The 21,087-nt window shown below is 29.1% G+C and overlaps 2 protein-coding genes and 1 pseudogene across 2 annotated transcripts; 1 reads left to right on the top strand and 2 right to left on the bottom strand.

Annotated features, from left to right (window-relative positions):
* Positions 1-3,027: 3,027 nt before the first annotated feature.
* LOC112785459 (serine carboxypeptidase-like) lies at positions 3,028-7,184 on the bottom strand (annotated as a pseudogene).
* A 2,721-nt stretch (positions 7,185-9,905) lies between these two features.
* Positions 9,906-11,754, bottom strand: LOC112785450 (vacuolar protein sorting-associated protein 24 homolog 1). Its single transcript, XM_025828917.3, has 6 exons — positions 11,409-11,754; positions 11,241-11,317; positions 11,037-11,139; positions 10,534-10,655; positions 10,261-10,455; positions 9,906-10,177 (listed from the first exon to the last, which is right to left on the bottom strand). The coding sequence occupies exons 1-6, from the start codon at positions 11,518-11,520 to the stop codon at positions 10,097-10,099; spliced, it is 690 nt and encodes a 229-aa protein (XP_025684702.1). The 5' UTR covers positions 11,521-11,754; the 3' UTR covers positions 9,906-10,096.
* A 5,069-nt stretch (positions 11,755-16,823) lies between these two features.
* Positions 16,824-19,244, top strand: LOC112785442 (xyloglucan endotransglucosylase/hydrolase protein 31). The gene is made up of 4 exons (XM_025828909.2): positions 16,824-17,443; positions 17,618-17,718; positions 17,813-18,030; positions 18,454-19,244. Exons 1-4 carry the CDS (start codon positions 17,212-17,214, stop codon positions 18,815-18,817), a joined length of 915 nt encoding a protein of 304 aa, XP_025684694.1. The 5' UTR covers positions 16,824-17,211; the 3' UTR covers positions 18,818-19,244.
* The last annotated feature ends 1,843 nt before the right edge of the window (positions 19,245-21,087 follow it).

The following is a 21,087-nucleotide window of genomic DNA, read 5'->3' as shown; positions in this document are numbered from 1 at the left end:
TGCCATTTTAATTAATTTGTAGAAATCGGAAAATGGATGTATTGCGATTCTTCTAAATTTATAGCATTGCTCGCTTGTGCAAATAAATCTATATATAGAAGAAATTCGTAATTTCACAAGATATATAATTAAAAAGGTATTGAAAAAGTATTGGATTACACAGCCAATTTACATATAATATTTAATAATAAAATAAATCTAAAACTCTTAAAAATAAAAACATACAAAACACAAAATAAATTTTAAAATCTAAATTCAACAAAAATTTACTTTTAATGAGTTTCATATTAGAATTATTTAACAACTTATTATAGCGTTGACCGAAATTAGCTGTTATATATAGTGTTGACTAGTATTTTTATCCGTAATAACATTACAGGAATATACATTTTTTAAAACTACAGTTCACTTGGACTTGGTTCTGACAGTATAGATTATGTATGACACAAAAGATTTATAAAATCAAACTACTTTTACAAAAAAAAGTCGTAGGTTGACAGAAGTCTCTGACTAAGAAGACCAATATATCTATAGAGAAAAAATCAAATAATAAGATTTTTAGTTATTATTTTTATATGAAAAGGTCTAATTTTTTATTAATAATTAATTTTAACATTCGTTATCTAAAACTTGAAACAATTTAATGTGTATACTTTTACATTTAATTAGGTGTTAAGTTTGTTGCAAAAATAAAAATAATTAATTTTTTTACCTGTTATTTAAAAATAATATATTTTCTCTCTATATATATAAATATAATTAGATATTATTATAAAAAAATTATACTGATAGTTATAAAATTAAGTCAAAACTAATTTTTTAAAAATAATTGAATCTTGATTCTAACTTTTAATGATAACATTAGTATTCTCTCCAAATTTTATGTAATAAATATTTGAAAGAAGAGAAATGAAAATATAGATTAAAAAGATAAGCAGTGAAAATTTAAGACTAAATAAAAACTAAAAAAATATGTATATAATAATAATAATATTTTTTATTTGAATTATATTATTTTGTTTTCTGTATAACAGAAAGATAGAAAAAATAGAGAATTAAAGAAAAGAGAGAGAAAGATAAAGATAAAAAATAAGAGTAAGAGTTTGTTAACTTTGGAAGAAAAAATTTTATTTTAATTATAATAAAAAAATATCGAATGACATATTTTGATTTGTTAATTACTAATATAAAATATAAATTATATATAGAGTAAAAATGGTAGAGAGAAATAGAAAAATGGAGAGAGGTATATGAGAGAATTTAGGAAGGGAGTTTATTAATTTTAGAAAAAAAATATTTTCGCTCAATTTTAATAAGAGAGTGTCATGTGACACATTTGATTATTAAATTAGATAGTAATATATGATACATAATATATGTATATTTCAATTTCATTTTTAATATTTTAATTTTAATTTTAGTGCAATTAAAAAATGTCATGTACTTTTTGATTGTCAAATTAGTAATTAATCATTCATATTAAATATTAATATTAATATTAATATTAATAATGATATATAAAATAGATAGAGTGGTTGAAGGAATGAGAGAGATAGAGAAAAGAAGATGGAAGAGGGGAAAATTCTTTAATTTTGGAGGAAAAGATTTGATTTTAATAGCAATGAGGGAGTGACATGTGGCACATTTTGGTTATAAAATTAGTATGGAGGAGGGAAGAATTCTTTAATTTTGGAGAGAAATATTTAATTTCAATTACAATGAGGGAGTGACATGTAGTACATTTTGGTTATAAAATTAGTAAGGAGGAGAGGAGAATTCCTTAATTTTGGAAGGAAAGATTTGATTTCAATTGTAATGAAAAAATAACATGTGACACATTTTGGTTGTAAAATTAGAATATATAAAAGATTTTCTAGATATAATTTTTATATAATAAAAGTTTTACATTATTATCTAAATTAACATGTTAGTTTATTTTTATTATTATTATTTTTGTTTATAAACAAGCTAAGATATCCATCATCGAATATAATATAACTAGTTTTTGACTAATTTGTAAACATTTTAACAGATGAAAACAATTTGATGAATATATAAAATCTATAAAAATAATTATTTTATTTGGTATTCGATCTACCAAATTGGAATCATATCTCGAAAATGAAACTAATTTGGTGATATTAATAAATAGAGTTTAATTTAATGTATTGAAAGTATAAAATAATTGTGTAATTATATTTATTTTTTTAGATAATTATTCACATAATTAATATAAAAATAATTATTTTTATTAATGTAACATTATCTAATTAAATAGACGTATAAACATCAAAATTAAATTCTTAATAAATAATCTGATTTTTCATTAATGGTCAAAATAGTGCATGCATCTCATTTAATTTGTTCCAACCGCTATTACACAAATTTAGCAAAGAATCATGTATGGATGGTTAGATATTTTTAGTTAACTTCCTAGTAAATTCTCTCGTGGAAAATAATTTGTCAACAATATAATTAAGAGATTTATTAATAAAAAATATTGAATTTTATTAACTATATCTGACATTATTCTTATATATATATTTACTCAATAAATTTTAAATGGATCTGATTGTCCATTTTTTTTTTTTGTACATTGATTGTCCATTTAAATATGTAAACAAATTGATGATGCCATAAATTTGATCCATTTTAATGATCTTAATCTTACTATTGGTATAGACCTTTTTTTGTTGATAAAATTTGGTGGAAGCCCAAAAAAGGAAATTACAAGATCCTACTCAGAGTTTTTTCTGGGTCGGAGCAAGGTGTTAATCACTTTGTTTTTGGGTCGAACTGTGTTAAGCCTGTTTGGTTAATTATTGTTTATGGTTTTATTTTTAAAATAGATATTATCACCAATGAAAATAATGAAAATAATGGCAAAAAAATGATCAGATACTTACGAGTTAATTCGGATAGTATTGTCATTTTTTTAATAACTGAGACATTTTTTCCAATTCCTCGTAATGATATTAATTAGAAGAGTAACTAATAAAAAAAATAAAAATTCAAGTGCACAGTAAATTAATAACTAAGAATTGTTAGATGAAAATTTAGTCAAATAAGTCAAATTATCTCCCGGCTCTTAGCTAAAAAAATAAAAAATAGAAACATTGAGTATAGAAATAAGCGACATGACACTTCAATTATGTGTTCACATTCTTGATTTAAATAATGCTCAAACGCTATGTGAAAAATAATAAAAAGGCTCGAACCAAGTAACTATCTACTACTCCAAGCTTATTCCTATTATAAATTGATATTATTATTATTATTTATATAAAAATAAAATATATGTTTAATTATGTGACAGTTAATGTCCCTTTCATCCATCTTGTGATCATTTCAAGTGCAGCTTCTGGTTGATCCATTGGCACCATGTGCCCTGCTTCATTTACCTGTTAGTCGTGAATTTAATTAACCAACACTCAAGTAATTAATTATTAATTAATACAGCCCTAAACACAAACCTTAAGGAAAGCAAGTGGGCCATAGCTTTTTAGTGAACCGGCATCTGAACCGTTGACCACAAATTGGATTGTAGGAGATCCTCTAAATTGTTCTTCACCTGACCATTTCATGGCATGAACCCACCTTGAATTCCCTGTCCAATGAAAAAAAAAAAGTGACTCGTAAATATTTAAAAGTGAGTATTAATCAAAATCGAATTTTAGGTTTAGGGTTTAGGACAAATACTAATGTGCTTTGAAATAACTAGAAAGTGTAACACTCTTTACAAAATGACTTGATATTAGAAGTACCAAATAAATTAGCATATTTTGAATTTTTATTTTTTATAATTTTACAAAAAAATGATTGCCCTTATTAGTAGTTTGCTCTTTTAAATTTGAACTATTAATATAAATATAACAAGGTGGAAATTCAGGTGCAGTCGATTTCATATGAAGTTGATAGCTAAAAATCGTTAGATAATTTGATTGTTATGACTAAATTTTCATCTAACGGCTCTCAACTATCAACTTCACATGAAGTTGACTGCACCTGAGTTTCCACCATAAAGATGATATATGTTGATATCGACTACAATAGTATTAAATATGAAATAGTTCATATTTATACAAAAATTGCAATAAAAAAAAATTCCAAAGGGGCTTACCAAGCCAATTGCAAATGAGATCTTTTTCACCAGCATACACAAGCAATCTAATACCATCTTCAAGAAGATTTGGAATATCAAGTTCCAAATTCTTCATCCAATCCCCATTCATAGCATCATACACTCTCCTACTACATGAAACAAACTCCAAATTCCCAACACCTAAAGCTTCCCTCACTTTTCTTTGTCTAAAAAATCTCTCCATGTCTGAAAAATCATAGCACATTTCCCCATAGCATTTTTTTCGGATGTCATAGTACTGCAATCCAAACATATACCATAATAAAATATAATCTCTTATACATACAGTCAGTGTATCAAATTTAAATTCATAAATATTATATTTTTTTGTTTCGTACGTTAATATTTCCGGTGACTGATAAGATGCTATCAAATATTCTTTCACATTTACCCCTGGCTGACACACAGGCTCTTTCACCTTCCTTGGCTACAAAATTCAACACATAGTAGTGTGTTAATATTAAACAAACTAAACCTAATTTAATGTTGATGGCTTCATGCATGTCACTCTATTGTAAAAATATAATAATTTAAATAATAATATGCATGAAATAATTAATAATACCGCAAGTTCGAATGGCTTTTTCACACGGTGGGACCAACGTATTGATAGCTTGATGATCATCTTTTGTAATTAATTTATTGTCTAATGCATAATCAGTGTATGCTCTGTATTGGATTCCAGGATTAGTTAATCCATTACCAATAGCCAAACCCTGTAATTAATTATATACGTTAGAAACAAAAGACTAAATTGGAAAAAGAATTTGTGTATTATTGAGTGTATTCAAGTTGTCTATTCAAGTTGTGTGTACAATATAGAAGTGTATTTATAGGTACTAAGAGAATCGTAATAATAAAGACGTAATATTCTATAATAAATATTCAGATATACTAAATAATACTAATTGATCATAATTGGTTCTAATTATATTCTAACAATATATATTACCACCTATAGGATCAAATTAAATCAAACAATAAATAAATAAATAAATGAAGACCTTTAAATTTATATGAATTCCTTCATGATTTTTGTTTCCTTGATGAACTCGAGATGCAAAAGCTGGAATGTAATGTCCTGCATATGATTCTCCAGTGATATAGAAGTCATTATTCACAAACTCCTAGTGTTCTTTGAAAAATGCCTGGTAAAAAAGGAGAAATTAAATAATTAGTGGATTTTGTATAATAAATATAGATTATTATTTTTGAAAGAATTATTATTACCTGCAAGAAATCGTACAAATCATTGCTAACACCATTCTCATCATGGCGAATGTCAGAGTCATCAGAACTATAACTAAAACCTGTCCCAGTGGGTTGGTCAACAAATAGAATATTTGATGCCTGAAAATATAATATTATATATTTAACTTTAATTACTTAATCAAATGAAATTATTCCAACAATAAGTAAACATAGTTGGTGTAACGGCTTTGATTTAACTAAAGTTTTCTATGACTTTTACATTTATGAAAATGAAACATAATATTATAACATTTGTAGCAATTAGATTTTTTTAGTTGTGTACGATATTTTTTAATTCGATAGATTAAAGATTAATTTATTGTGAATTTAAATTCTATTTAAGAGTCGCCATTGACCAATGAATTGCTGCATGCACAACACGAAATTTAAATCTCTCGACACTTTTAACCAAACGAATGAACTGACGATTCGTGTAATTATATAATATAAGAGAGGACAATGTATACAATTAATGGTTATTATTAGTACCTTGTCCCAACCATAATCATTCCATAGAAGTGAGAGGTTGTTACTAGTAATTATGAACGGACCATTTTCATAGAACAATGCAAGTTCACTGCTACACCCTGGTCCTCCAGTCAACCATATCACAACTGGGTCATCCTTATTATTGTTCCGAGATTCAAAGAAAAAATAGAACATCCTACAAAAAAAATCATACAAATACAATAATAATTTTTTTAATTTGATTAAAAATATTAATTAATTAATGGTGACCCTAGATAACCTTGTACATGACGCATCCACAAACACTTTACGTGTAGGACAATGTTTTAATTTGTCACTTTACGTAGTATAGTAGTGGCTTCGAAAATATCACATTCATACATCTAAATTAATATAAAACCCACATGATGATGATGATTCCAGGAACAGCTAATATAACATCTATATGTCTATAATTGTGCAAAAAGAATAAAAAGGGTGATGTATAGTAACAATTATTGTTTGACCTTAATCATCATAGCGTAAACAATTTTCTAGTTGTGACATATTATTACTTTAATTCATTACATGACCCTTATATATAAATAATAGTAATTGATAAGAAATAGTAGTCAACTATGTTAGATGAGCCTTTTTAATTTAACCAAAATATTATGTGAATACACTTCTAAAACCTAATATATATCAAAACTCAAATGATGATCACAATTATGAATTTAATTTTAATATACTAATAATCTAAAATATTTTATAAAATCGTTCAATCACATCTCTATATATTTTAGATGACTATTTATATAATTAATATAAAAAATAATTATTTTTACTGATATATACATACGTACGTCTAAAATTGTTTTACATTAAGAGTCCATCGAAATTAAAATAATTTGAATTTACCTTGCAGCTTTGGTGTGAACAAGAGAATAATATCCAGCGTGGTGACCAAGATCATCAATAGAAGGATGATCAGAATCAGAAAGAGAAAAAAATGAGAAGTTCTTCTCAACAATCTTTCCAGGCACGAACACATCGTCGTCATCACCACCTACTCCTCCTCCTATGATGTTAACTGGCTTTGTTGGAAACAGATTAAGGCTTCTTATGAGCCTCTCTGCTCGAGAGAGATGATGAAGATCATTACTATTGATGGATGATGATGGTGATGGAGAAGTTCTTGTTGCATAGGATAGAATAGTAGAACATGAAAAGAAGAAGAGAAAGAAGAAAAATGGGTGAGAGATTATTTTGGTGAGGGTTGGTGATGGTGATGCCATGTTTCTTGCTTTGTAGAAATTGTGTGGGGATATAGTTCTCAATTTATAGCATTTGGTTATGCTAATTAACTATCACAATGTCAAGGCTTATATTTATTATATTTAATATTATTTAATTGTTATTACTATAATGATAATTAAATATAAAATAAGATAAATAATAATTAAAAAATAAAATAAGATATTTTATATTTATTTTTGACTAATTTTTATTTTTTTAAATATTTTCTAAATTAATTAATTAACTTCTGTGGACTATGGAGTAATGCATGATGTATATAACTATCTCTTATTAGTTCACATCAATGCCAATTTTTTTTATATATTAAGTATTAAATCATCCGTCCGTGGATATAACCTAAACAAAAGACAATAATAATACTGCTACAAAGAAAGAAACAAAACAATATTCTAATTCGGCGTATCAAAGATTAATTTGTCACAAATTTAAGCTCTATTTAAGGAGTTTATTATTGGTCGATAAATTATTGCATGTACAAAAAAAAAATTTGAATCCCAAATTTAGTTAAACAGATAAGTGGGTTAATCACTCGATCAATCTAACTTGATTTGTTGTTCATATATTTAATTTGTCAAATTTTGTATTTGTTACACTATAATAAATTTATAAATATATACAGTTCATAACTGTATGTGCATTATCAATGAGCATATATGATATATCACTTGACTTGCACGTGCTTTGCACATACGATAACTTAGTGCATTTCATAAAGCTTGGCAGTTGCCCATTTAAGTTAGCATGAATAAATATAATATAAATAAATTTAATCAAAATCAGATATGTAAAATTTAACTTTTTTAAAAAATTAACCTTAGATATTATAGTAATATACTTTTTTTTTTTGGTTGGACGGCACCACGTTCTTCCAAGAATAATTGGAAAATAATAATGAAAGATTCATTCAAATCAAAAGAAATAATTTAGATACTGCTTTGTTTTACAGTTGTGTAAGTTGTACCAGATTTCAGTTACATGGTTCCTCTGTTTCTGAATTCTGATGAGGATTTTGTTGAACCATTATAACAAATAATTTTGTGCCTTGTCAAATTCATAGTTACTGAAATTATGAAATATGTTGAAATGTGAGTAGACCACATTCCGTTCTTTTATAATTCCTGTTTGCAATTTTCATTCCAATATTTTTCTAAGTAAACAAAATTTGTTAATCATGGATTTATTCCAAAAACGCTCTTTCTGTCTATGCAAATTTTTTCCCTTTTTTCATATATATAGCTATAGCTACCGAAGCATAGGCCTACGCAACCGTGACCAGATTTGAATGAACATACACCTAATATAAGGTTTAAACTTATTTCTAATACTTTAATTTATAACATTCTTATATCATTATTCTAGTTATGCAATATATTAATGAGTGGCATAGAAGAAGATCAACATCCTCCATTTTAGACTAAGAATGATAGACCGTAGATTTAACCTATTCATAATTCATCATTTTATGTCATTATCTGTCAAAGGAGGAGAAGAATAAATATAAGTGATATCTTAAATGGTATGTACTTCCGCGATTAGAATATAAAATATTTATTATTATTTATTATAATATTTAATTTATAAAAAGAGTGAATTAATAATTCATTTGTACTTATTAATGTACTAGTGTTCTATTGGATTTAGCCATTAATCTAATTATAAAAAATATATATAATTCAGATCAATAGCTAATCACTGAAACACTGATATTTTTGAAAATCCTGATATTCTTCCTATTAGATAATAACTTTGCTATCCTCGTTTAATCAGATTCTAGAATATAAGCACTATCCAGAAAATGTTGCTAGTACATGGCATGAAATGACAAGAGAGCATTCACTTATAAAAGTCAAAAGAATAAGGTCAAATGAAATTTAAAACAAAATAATAATAATAAAAGGTGGACCAACTAATATGGCAGAACCTTAAGCCAGGATTAGTTGTAAACTTGTATCTGTATTGAGTATTGACCCTTTATAGTGCTTATTATACTTGCTTTAGGTGTTGACACTATCAACCATTTGGAATGGCCTTCATCTCCCTGCTATTCCACATTTCCCAGTGCGCTAGTATTAGTGTTAATTAATTAATTAAGTGGCATGATAGCAGCATCAATGTATGCGTGAGGTGCTATCCAAACTCCACAAATGAAGGTGTAGTAATGTGCCTATGATGTCAAAGTATTAGATGTGTAATGTAGTGTATCACTTCTTGAATGAAAGAAGCCAACAATTCACTCCCCCAAGTGATAAGCCACATGCTATCCCAAAAACAAAAAGGTAAAAACATATTACAAACTAACAAAAGTACACAAACATTATATATATATAAAATGTGGGTAAATCAGAAACACAAATGAACACCTACAACTTTTTTTCAGGATGTAACTTAACAATTCAATTTTGGCAGCTCAAGATGTACGGCAATGCATGTGAGGTAACAACTTTGAAGGGATGTGTATTGTATCATATCAAGCACTTAGACAAAAATCAAACACAATTAATTTGACCAACTTCAGTGAATCTTTTTAGTGCTGAAGTAGTGACTCATACGGCAGATCCAGATCCTCCATTAGTTCATAAATTTCTAATACTCACTAATTTGTTTATATTATTAAGGGAGCTCATGCATCCTGGTTTAGTAAGATATAAGGAAAGAAAAAGGGATCTCATTTTAGAGCCAACATTGAACATTAAATATACACTATTCTCCTCTATCATGGAGAAAAGTCTTTTTCCCTTTGATCATGTAAACTCCAAAAAATCTACTACCCTTTGATAAAACTTTCCTGTATTACATACAAACTATCACAAATTAGTTTACAGTCAAATTATTCTCTTTTCCAGTCAAAATGTCAAATTATCACAAATAGGATGTAGACTTTTCTTAATATCTTGTCTTGCAATTATATTATCAGAGTACTGAAGCCTTGTTTATGAGTTATGACCTAACTTTGGCAAGTCTTGCCCTTATTTCTTCCATTTCTTCCTCATCATCAACACCCTCAGCTATAGCCTCTTCCTGCATTTATAAAATGTTTCACAATTAGTGCAAACTGTGTCAAAGAAAGAGCGATTTTACAAAGAGAATGAACTTGTACATACCCCTTCACTGGTTCCAACCCTTTGTTCAGGTTGCTTCAACTTTTGTTTCCTAACGGCTTCCGGAAGCTCTGCAGCTGTCTCTCCAGCTATTGCTGTCAATACCTTGTCAACTTCTTCTTCGATCTCATCTTCTATGTCCTCAGAATCTAGAGCTGAGTCAACAGCATCGTTTACTATCTCCTCGATTACTCCTGCCTACAAGATACATAAAACCTTATTAAGAACAATGCAAATATGTTCTCTAACCAGAAAGTGGACTTGCAACTCACATACCTTTGTCATTTCTTTGCTAAACTCCTGCATTGTCACAGCCATTTCAGGAGCCTTCATGAGGTTATTGACAAGCTTCATAACCTCGGCACTCTTGGATAGATGTCCCACAGTACGAGCAATTGCTGCAAAAGCAAACAATACCATGAATTCCATAATAGAGAGATTTTAATGACGCAATTTTGATATGAGAACTAACTGCTAAACTTAATTACCAAACAACAATTGTTGCAAGAACATATATGGTTGTCACACCACTGCTATGAGCGCATTTGACTCACAGACTCGGTCAATAATAAACATCTCTCAGCTTATGATTTGGATAGAACAATTTACACAACACATTCATTACAATGATGGTGCATTTTTCATCAATTAGGAATTTGATTCCATCATGATCCTGACCTAGTTACCTCCTATGCTTTTTTTCCATTCTTAGCATAAACTCTACTAACTTGAACTAAGGTTTACTCTATATAAGCCAAACAAAACATGGTTAAACTTACCCACACTCTCTCCAAGGTGCATTGATATTGAATTCAATTGTGCCTTATTTTCATAAAGTCTGTTTACTGTTTTCTTAGATCTCACAAGTTCCTTGGCAAGGGCCTGCAAATTGCAGATATGAGAATCCCAAAACAGTGACTTCACTCTTTGAACCATTTAGATTCAAAATTAATAAGAAAAGGATAGGGGGCGAAAATTTTGACCTTTGCAGAGCCCATATCGTTCCTCTTTGCAGCTTCTTTAATCGCCTTTTGTACATTCTTCTCTTCTCTCTGTATATCTGATTCATCGAAAAAACACATAAAAAATCAGCCACAACAAAAATAGGAAGAGGATGAGAAGAAGAAATTAGGGTTTAGAAAGGGAATTACCTCGAATTTGGCGCTCAATGTTGCGGCACTCCTGACGAAGGCGACGCTGCCAATCTCTTAACAACTGTTGAGGGTTCGGCTTCGGCTTCAGAATGTTCATTACCTTCTCCATTTCTCAATGATCCCAAAACCAACTAAATTAGGGTTTTTCTGCCTTCTTCTTCAGTTTGGGATCGGAAAGAAGAGAGTGGATCTTTCAACCCCTAGAAGATAATTAGTCCAACAATTGATTCTTTCCGTTTGATTCTTTTCGGAATCAAACACCACCATCTGCTTTGTCATCTTCTCAACAAGCTCCTTCCTTTTTCTTTTCTCCTTTTTCACGCGTATGCCACGTATGCGTCACAAAACAATTATGAGCAGGGGTCGTAAATGGGCCAGACCAGGCTTAGGCTGCTAAGTTTTTGTTTTACAAAAAAATATCCAATGCATTTTTTGGACAAAAACTTACGGCCCATTACACAATTGACTACAAAAAAATTGAGAGAACTCACTGCATTCAACATACCTGATTTCATGTACAAAAAAAAAAACCCTGATTTTTCTCTTTTGATGAGATAATTAATGTTAGACTCGTTTTTAATCTCAAAAGTAAAAATTAAATAAAATATATTATGTGCATATTAAAAATTAGTTATTATATATTTATATATAAATAATTATATTATTTTATTTATTTTATATATATTTTTTTTATTTTAATATATTTTATATAAATAACTGATTTAATAATTTATATTTTATATATCCGTAACATGCATGAAAGAAAAGTCAACTCAATTTTGTCGACCAACCTATCCAAATAAGTATTTTAAGTATGTTGCCAAATAGAATATTTGACTACTTGAATGCTTGAGTAGGTTTTGATTTTTCTTATCTAGCTAGATACTAGATATTAATTCAGTCCAAACATGTATTTAATTCTATATGTTTTATTTATATGCATTTATAACAATTAGGTTAAGCCTAAGCCTAGCTATATATTATATTAGATGGGTTCAGATCCAATTAGAATATTATTCTCACAAGAAAAAAAAAAGAGACAAATAGTGTTCCAACTCCTTATCACTGCATTTAGATTTCAATATTTCATAATGATGTTCTTCCCATTAATATGACTTATCCAATATAATTAAGAGATCATGCCATAATCTCTTTTCTAAAAGGATGATTAATTTATAGACTAATGTTCCTTTGTTTAGTTTCAAATCAATTAAACATACTCTCATCAAGCCTTTCTTAATATTAATAATATACAACATCTATCCAAATTTTGAAAGCATTTCTTCTATATAATTCGAATTAAATTAAACCACCACCTTAATAATAACTAAAAACAAACCAAAATAGCCATTAACACAATCTAATAATGAACACCTAGTCATTAAAATCATATAAATATTTTAAAAAATAATATAATCGTGATTTAGAAGATTATTATCAAATTAAATTAAAGGAATAAAGATAATGCCATATATGACAAATGCTAGTGTGTCATTGCATTGGGTGCAATGGCACTATCAACCTGTCGGCAATATCTAACTAATCTTACTAACACTGTTAAGTCACTAACTAAGGGCCATTATCAACTTAATTGTCCCTTGCAAACACGATGAACTTTGATAATTACATGTTGACAATAATTAGCCAAAGGTTCTAATGAATGTTATCATCCACATATATATTATCCTTCTTTTTCGAAAATAAATAATGTCACTTAGCTTAATATATACATTAAAAAAATCTTACATTTCAACACTTAAAGTAACATTATACAAGTTTGTTCAAACATTCACGATATCTATATAGATATGGTGTTCTAAATTTTAATCACAACAAAAGATTAGATGAAAGCAAATTATTATTTCTGAATTAAAAAATTTAATTGAATAATGGGAAACTACTCCAAAGTAATAACCCGACATATGGAAGGAATCCTATATTTTAGGTATAAGCAAAAAAGTATGTGTTTATGGGTGTAATAATTCGTAACTGATCACAATGGAATTTGATTAAACTTAGCTTTGAAATAATAATATCATGGGGCCATGCATGAGAATCCAATGGACCTACAATATATAATCAATTTATGCAATAATTGTTATTCATTTTCAATCATAACATCTTTCATTTCAAAACTTATAAACTTCAACAAAATAATGCAAATCAGGAATTAAAGTAGTGTTGCATTCCATAATGCATTCTTCATGGTATGGTATGACTAATATGAAGCCAATGATGGATTAAAATTTTAACAATGGCTTCATTTTTCACTTATTCCATGGCAAATTGCAATTTAATATATAATATACTAAAATTTGGAAAACTTATTAGCAACTAGCTATAACGTATAATATATAAATATATACCGTATCTAATAAAAAGATCATTACGGATAAACCACTCCTTATCCTGTCGCCTCTTTAATTTAAAATCATATTTATTTGTCAATAAAAGAATAGCCAAACCTTAACAAAAGATATTGATATATGCTACATTGCTAGATTGGACAAAGCTAATTATTTATTTTTTATATGAATGATAATTCCATCTTTGAGGAGACAAAATTAGTTGAAAATATTACATGAACTAAATATAGAAAAATGGTAAAGTATACTTTTTGTCTCTGAAATTTTGGTAAAAATTTTAAAAATATTCTTAAGTTTTATTTTATTTCAATTTTATCCTAGTCGATTTGCATCAAATATATTCTCGACGGCTAATTTTTCAAAAAATTTAAGACTAATCTAACAATAATGCATGAAAATTATGCTTAGTTTGCTTATATGTTTAGGGGTTGTTCTTATGAAATTGTTGTTGAATCGGTTTTAAATTTTTTTAAAAATTAGCCGTCATGAGTATATTTGATGCAAATAAAAAACTTATAGGACAAAATTGAAATAAAATAAAATTTAGATATATTTTTAAAATTTTTGTCAAATTTTAAAAACAAAAATATACTTTACTTTATAGAAAAATGATAAGAGAGAGAGAGGGGGTTTAATTTATGGTCAGAGAAATTGAAACATTTTTTCTAGCTATATATCAATATTTTTGCTAACTAATAAATTAATAAAAAGATGTAACTAAAATGAAGGCGTTATATCATAAGATAAATTGATAATATATGTTGAGGGAATAGAGCTTATTTGAAGTAAATTAAAAATGCTAATTGACTACTACTTAATCATTTGCAAATAACTCTCATCTTTATTACTATATCAAGAACCGAGACCACCAAATTATAATCATTGGAAAAATTACCACCTTCCGTAGTACTATTGAAGATATTATATTAATAATAAACTATATATTTTAAGAATCCACCAAAAGTTGAAAGCTTTGTGATGAATATGAGGAACTGCAATTGGGTAGAAGGTGGCGTGCGTTCATAGACAAATTTAATTTAATTATTCGGGTCCCATTGTCTTTGAATAATTTCAGCAGTTTTTGCCTCATGTAGTCGAAGATCCTTTCCATTTTAGAATTTAATTTATGGAATATTTTAATAAGCAGAATTATTGATCCCTAATAACATCACTCCATGCATGCATGCTCCCTAAGATTCAGTAGTACCCACCACAACTTGACTAGTTTTGTAATTTAATTCATGTATACATCATTTACTATTGAATTATATGTTTAAATTTAATTTAAAAAGAATTTATATTTTGTTATTAAATAATAAATAATGTGCAAATTAAACCAACTTTATAATATATATTTTAATTTGTGTACAAGTCATACAATTTACAGTGACACTTAACGAAAACTTCCTTGTTTTGGTTTCTGAACAGAAGGATTATTCTATATGCAATAAATTCATTAAATTCCTTATTTATTACTAGTTGTACCAAGGTCCATAAAAGGGGCTAGCTCATATATATATATATTTAAAAAAAAAATATTTTTCTAGAAGTTCTTGCCGGCAAAACTGAATTAGAACTTTAAGACATTATAAGAAATTTTATTTTTCATGTAGAGGAAGCACTGAGAATAATTATTTTGTTACCACACTCACAAATCATGGATACCAATTTTTTTCATGTAGATAAATAGCTAAATTGTTTTCTTTTACTTTTTTTTAAAAAAAAAGGAAAATTCTCTTGAAAGAAAAACCTCAAGTGAAGTGTGTTTTCCAAAACTAAAGAATGAAAACTAAAAAACCACATAAATAAATAGTTTTACATCATCAAATGAAGAGTGTGTTTCCTAATTCATGAGCAAATTAAGAACTTTAATATTCCAATTAAAGTGAAGTGCATGTTGCCGACAGTGTAAATAATAGATAAGTAATTGAAAAATAGCATTATATATATATGGAAAATTTTCAATGCACTTACTACACTGGTCGTTATCAATTATGCACTCACATATAACCATCTACATTTTAATTATTTTATTTTTGGCTAATAACATCAACTAAGATGAATATACTTTCTTTGAAATCTCTGATATTCAAAGATTTAAAAAATAAGGTTGACGAACTATTTTTGTAGCTAGGAAATCAACAATGAATTGTTGGGCCAATTCTGGAGAGTTCTCCCGAGAGATTTTGGGTTTTTTCTAAAATTTTTGTTTTACGAACATTTTTTTTGTAATAAGTTAATGGGCTCACACCGACGCAAAACAATGGGATACGCCACCGTTCGGACCATTTTTGTCGAAAAGACTTTTGATGATTCGTCTTAAATACTCCTTAAAATCATTAAATTGATTAATCATCGGCTCTAATACCACTTATTGGGCCAACCGTGGAGAGCTCTCGACATCAAACTCAAAACCTTAAAATAATAAGATAATGAATCTTTTATTTTATAAATTCCTCACTCTTCTTTGCTTTTTTCAATATGGGATTAACTTCAACACTCCTCACACTTACCATACTAACATGAATTTCATCAATGCAACACCCTAAATTACATTGATATCACCATAACAATCTTGATTGCATAGTTGAAATTGAGAGAAACAGATAGAAAGCACCCCAAGACAGTTATTATTCATTACTATGTTATCCTTTCTCCATCACATTTCCCAAAGCAAATAAAACAGGATAATACACTACATGCTCTTCACTTCAATATATACCTTGTCCAAACTCTTCTATGATAATGTTTTTGTCATTTTTTTCTGAGGTGAAAATCCATACAATATCTGATATTATTTCCATACCCCTCATGTGACATAGACATAGTCATAGGTATTCAAATCAATCTCATCACTCATAAGCATAACTAACAATTTTATTCGTGATACATTTACTGAGATTATATTTAAGATTTAATTTATCTAACATCTCAACTTAGACTAGATAAGTAGTCAATTCACTCATTCGTTTAAAACTTTAAATATGTACTAAAAGTTCAAATCTTATCTTATATATATATATATATATGCATAAATTCATTGATTAATCTGTGACGAAATAAACATTATATCCTTGTCAATAGTTATAAGTTTTCAATGTAATTTGCAAGTGTTATATCCAATAAAAAAACATGATGCCTACCCAAGTGAATGTACGTTTAAAACAAAGAGGAAACAACTAGATATGGAAGTTCCCTGCCATGGACAAAATACAAGAATTTCACCCAATTTTGTGTCCCAATATGTAACTCCCCAATCAACAAACTTGTTACCTTTTTGGTACTGTAGGGCCTCACTAAATCTCTTTATATATCCAACTTTTGTTAGCTACACTCTTCCATAAGCACCAGCTACTAAAGAGTATAGAGTACAGAGTATAGAGTATAAGCCTCTAATCTTTTGTCACACCCTGCATTGTAGCAGATATACACTAATGTTCACTACAATGCTGCCATCATCACCCCTTTCTTTCTTCTTCTTCTTCTTCCTTCTTGTACTCTCATTCATGATATGTGCTAGTGCTCAGGGTCCACCTTCACCTGGCTACTACCCTGGTTCCAAAATTAGTCCTATTAGCTTTGATCAAGGGTTCAGAAACCTATGGGGACCTCAGCATCAGAGGCTAGAACAAGGCACATTATCAATATGGCTAGATTCTAACTCGGGTATGTCAAATTCAACCTCATTTTGTCAATTGTGGTCGTAATATTGTTGTTCTGTTCTGGTTCCCTCTAGAAGAAGGTACCAGAACAAGACAACAGCAATTACGACCGCAATTTTACTCGAGTAGAGTAGAGGATACTCTTGATTCTTATCCAATTCTTTGTTTTGAAACACAGGGAGTGGATTCAAGTCACTTCACTCTTATCAATCTGGATACTTTAGTGCTGCAATTAAGCTTCAACCCGGTTATACTGCAGGGGTCATTACAACTCTTTATGTGAGGACTAATCTACAAAAATTGAAACTTTCTTTTCTATCATATGCAACTCTTTATACCCTTTTGATGTTTTTCTTTCAATTGTGAATTTCAGCTTTCAAACAACCAAGATCACCCCGGAAATCACGACGAAATCGACATTGAGTTCCTAGGTACCACCCCTGATAAGCCATATGTTCTGCAGACAAATGTATACATAAGAGGAACTGGTGATGGCAACATTGTAGGGAGAGAGATGAGGTTTCATCTTTGGTTTGATCCAACACAAGATTTTCACATCTATGCTATTCTATGGAAACCAAGTGAGACAATGTAATCATTTCTCCAACAATCTCAACATTCTTAATTATGTTCCCTCAAAAGTTCTAAATTTAATTTTTTATTTAAAAAAAAAATCTTATTATTATAATATTTATGTGATCATGGTTATGATTATGGTTCAACTACCATATCTAGCAAGGAAAATTTACACTTCCCTGCAATAATTCAGTTGAAAGATCACTTTATTTTACAAAACAATAATGGGGTATGATACTATGATTCCCCTGCCTAACAACCCTATTTACTAATATAAGCTTTTATGACACATTTCACATGACAAAAATCTTTTTTTTTTTATTTCTTTAAATTTCTTTTCTAGTATCTTCAATCTTGTACTTGTATGCATCCTTAGTGCCTTACTAATTTGTCTTGTATATAATGCTGAAAAATAAATAAAAAATTAAAAAAATGCAGATTTTTTGTGGATGATGTTCCCATAAGGAGGTACCCTAGGAAAGGTGATGCTACATACCCAAATAGACCAATGTATGTGTATGGATCAATATGGGATGCATCTTCATGGGCAACAGAAGATGGAAAATACAAAGCAAATTATAAATACCAACCCTTCATTGGAAGGTACAAGAACTTCAAGCTCCAAGGTTGCACCATTAATGAAAGCCCTTCCTCATGCAAGCCACCATCTGCATCACCATCAGGGTATGGAAGTCTTAGTCTTCAGCAAATTTCAGCCATGCAATGGGTCCAAAACCACTACTTGGTCTATTATTATTGCCATGACCCTAAGAGAGATCATACTCTTACCCCAGAGTGCTAGGGTCACCTTCAAATTACTGGCTTAATTGTGTGCTTATACTCACAAACTAGTAGTTTAAGAAGGAAAACAATGTTAAGTAAAAATTCCATAGTAACAGATATTATGTTAATTCACATTTTATCTATTATGGAATTAAATAATTAAGTGTGAGTTAATATCTGTCAACTCATATTTCATCTATTATTGAATGAAATATAGATTTTCATTCAGTAATAAATAAGATTTGAGTTAGTTAGTTATTATATGAATGCACATAATGCAACTTTAATAATTTTAATTAAGGGGGTGGTTTTTAGTTTGAGATGGTCCAAGCTTGCTAATGACAAGTGTAATTGCAAGATTAGATGAACGTCCAAGCCCTCAAATGATTGGAATGTTTGTATTGTTATTATGTGATGAAGTAGTAGTATTATTCTCATTGGGGTCCTATAGTATTTTTATTGTTGAAATAAGTTTGATTTGGATGCATTTTCAATACGTGTATGTGTGTGGGGAAGAGAGAGAGAGAGAGAGAGAAAAGATGATGTTCCCTTAAAGCAATGAAATAACAAATATTGGATGGATATTTGTTGCTATAATGCTCACAATGGACCACCATTTTTCTCACATTAAAAGTGATTGTTCATAAGGGAATGGCTAAATGCACAAACTATATAGTACTATAAGCTATTGTACATTGTCCTATGCACAAGATTCTTCATTGATGTGTATAGCAGCAACAAGAAAGGGATAATAAAGATGGGCCATCCCTTAATTCAATTTATGAACACCTTGACACTAATGTAAGGCTGAGTTGATGAAGATTTTTTTTTAGAAAAAGTTAAATTCATGTAAAGTTTATTAGTGCCTTTGAGCAAACTACTATTGTAAGAATGCACGAGAAGAAGTGGATAAGATAGTTTAGACAAAGACATACAAACTATTTGATATATATACCGACAAATTCATAATTAATTTATCATCAACCGTCCATTTTTATTCATAAATGCATCAAAGTTTGTAAAGTTGGGACTTTTATTAAGGGAATGAAGAGGGCAATATGACCCTTTGAGGAGATAAACTATATTTATCTCAGTCTCGCTAGAGAGACAATGAAGTATCTATACAATATGAAAAATAGATTATTTATTTGACTCAATATGTATTAATAATGTAAATTAAATATCATTATTCTTAATTTTTAGTTACCTATTTAGTTTTGTGATATCTACCTCCAATTTACCTCAAATTATTTCACATTAACCTTTCATCACCCACTGTTATCTTACCCCTAAAAAATCTCATTGTTTGTTTCACAGAAAATTTCCTTTTTTCCGCCGTCCCGCTGTGTGCGCAACAACCTGCATTCCACCACTCTATTTTTGTGCGATGTGTAGCCTCCGTTCCTACCGACCAAAAATGTCGTGCTCCGCCTCCTCGTGCCAATGGCCTGGCCAGAAGAACCCCGACATTCCTCACGCGGCCGAACATCCGTGACCTGCGCTTGTGTCATCCCAGCGCCAGCCTGCTACCTGGGTCTTGTTGAATTACTCGAAGAATAAACATTCACAAAAACTGAGAAAGTGAACATCAAAGATCTTACAAAAACGAACATCCAATGTAAACGTGTATAAATAACAACGTAATTACTTTATAAAACGATTAGCTACCAACCAAATGACCGTGTAAAAAAATATTTTAAAACCGTGATAGTCAGATAAATTATAAACAGCAATCATCGTCTACAACTAAACACTTAAGAATAACCATCGAGAAAATGAACATCTAGCGACAGGAAGAAGGCACACAATATGCGCGTCCTCCATACGTACGGAGGCCTGTGCGGACGACTGCGCTAGTCGGAAGAGTGTCGGCGCGATGTCCGACGGCGGCTAGTAACCGTGACGACACTATACCGACTTTTGCATCGAGGAGAGAGTGAGAGAAGATTTACACTCGCTTTTGCTTCGAGGAGAGAATGAGAGAAGAAGTTCACACCATAATGAGAAAGAGAGAAATAATTCTAATTTAATTCCATAACCGACAGAAATCATGATTTGATTCAAATTTTAAATTAAAAATTACTCAAAATTAATTAATTGTTTCTAATTTAATTTTAATTTTAATTTAATCCTATTATACACATTATATAAAATATAACTCGGAAACAACCAATGAAACTTAAAAGTGGGGGGTGAAAGCCGAAGAGTAACTTTTTTTAACATTACAAAATTAATTTTTTTTGGTCCATCGTATTTCTAAACAGATCAAAGATTAATTCATTGGAAATC

Source organism: Arachis hypogaea, chromosome 3 (assembly GCF_003086295.3).
Source record: "Arachis hypogaea cultivar Tifrunner chromosome 3, arahy.Tifrunner.gnm2.J5K5, whole genome shotgun sequence".
Taxonomy (NCBI): Eukaryota; Viridiplantae; Streptophyta; class Magnoliopsida; order Fabales; family Fabaceae; genus Arachis; species Arachis hypogaea.
The sequence above is the reverse complement of the archived record's forward strand: the minus strand, read 5'-3'. Positions and strand labels throughout refer to the sequence as shown.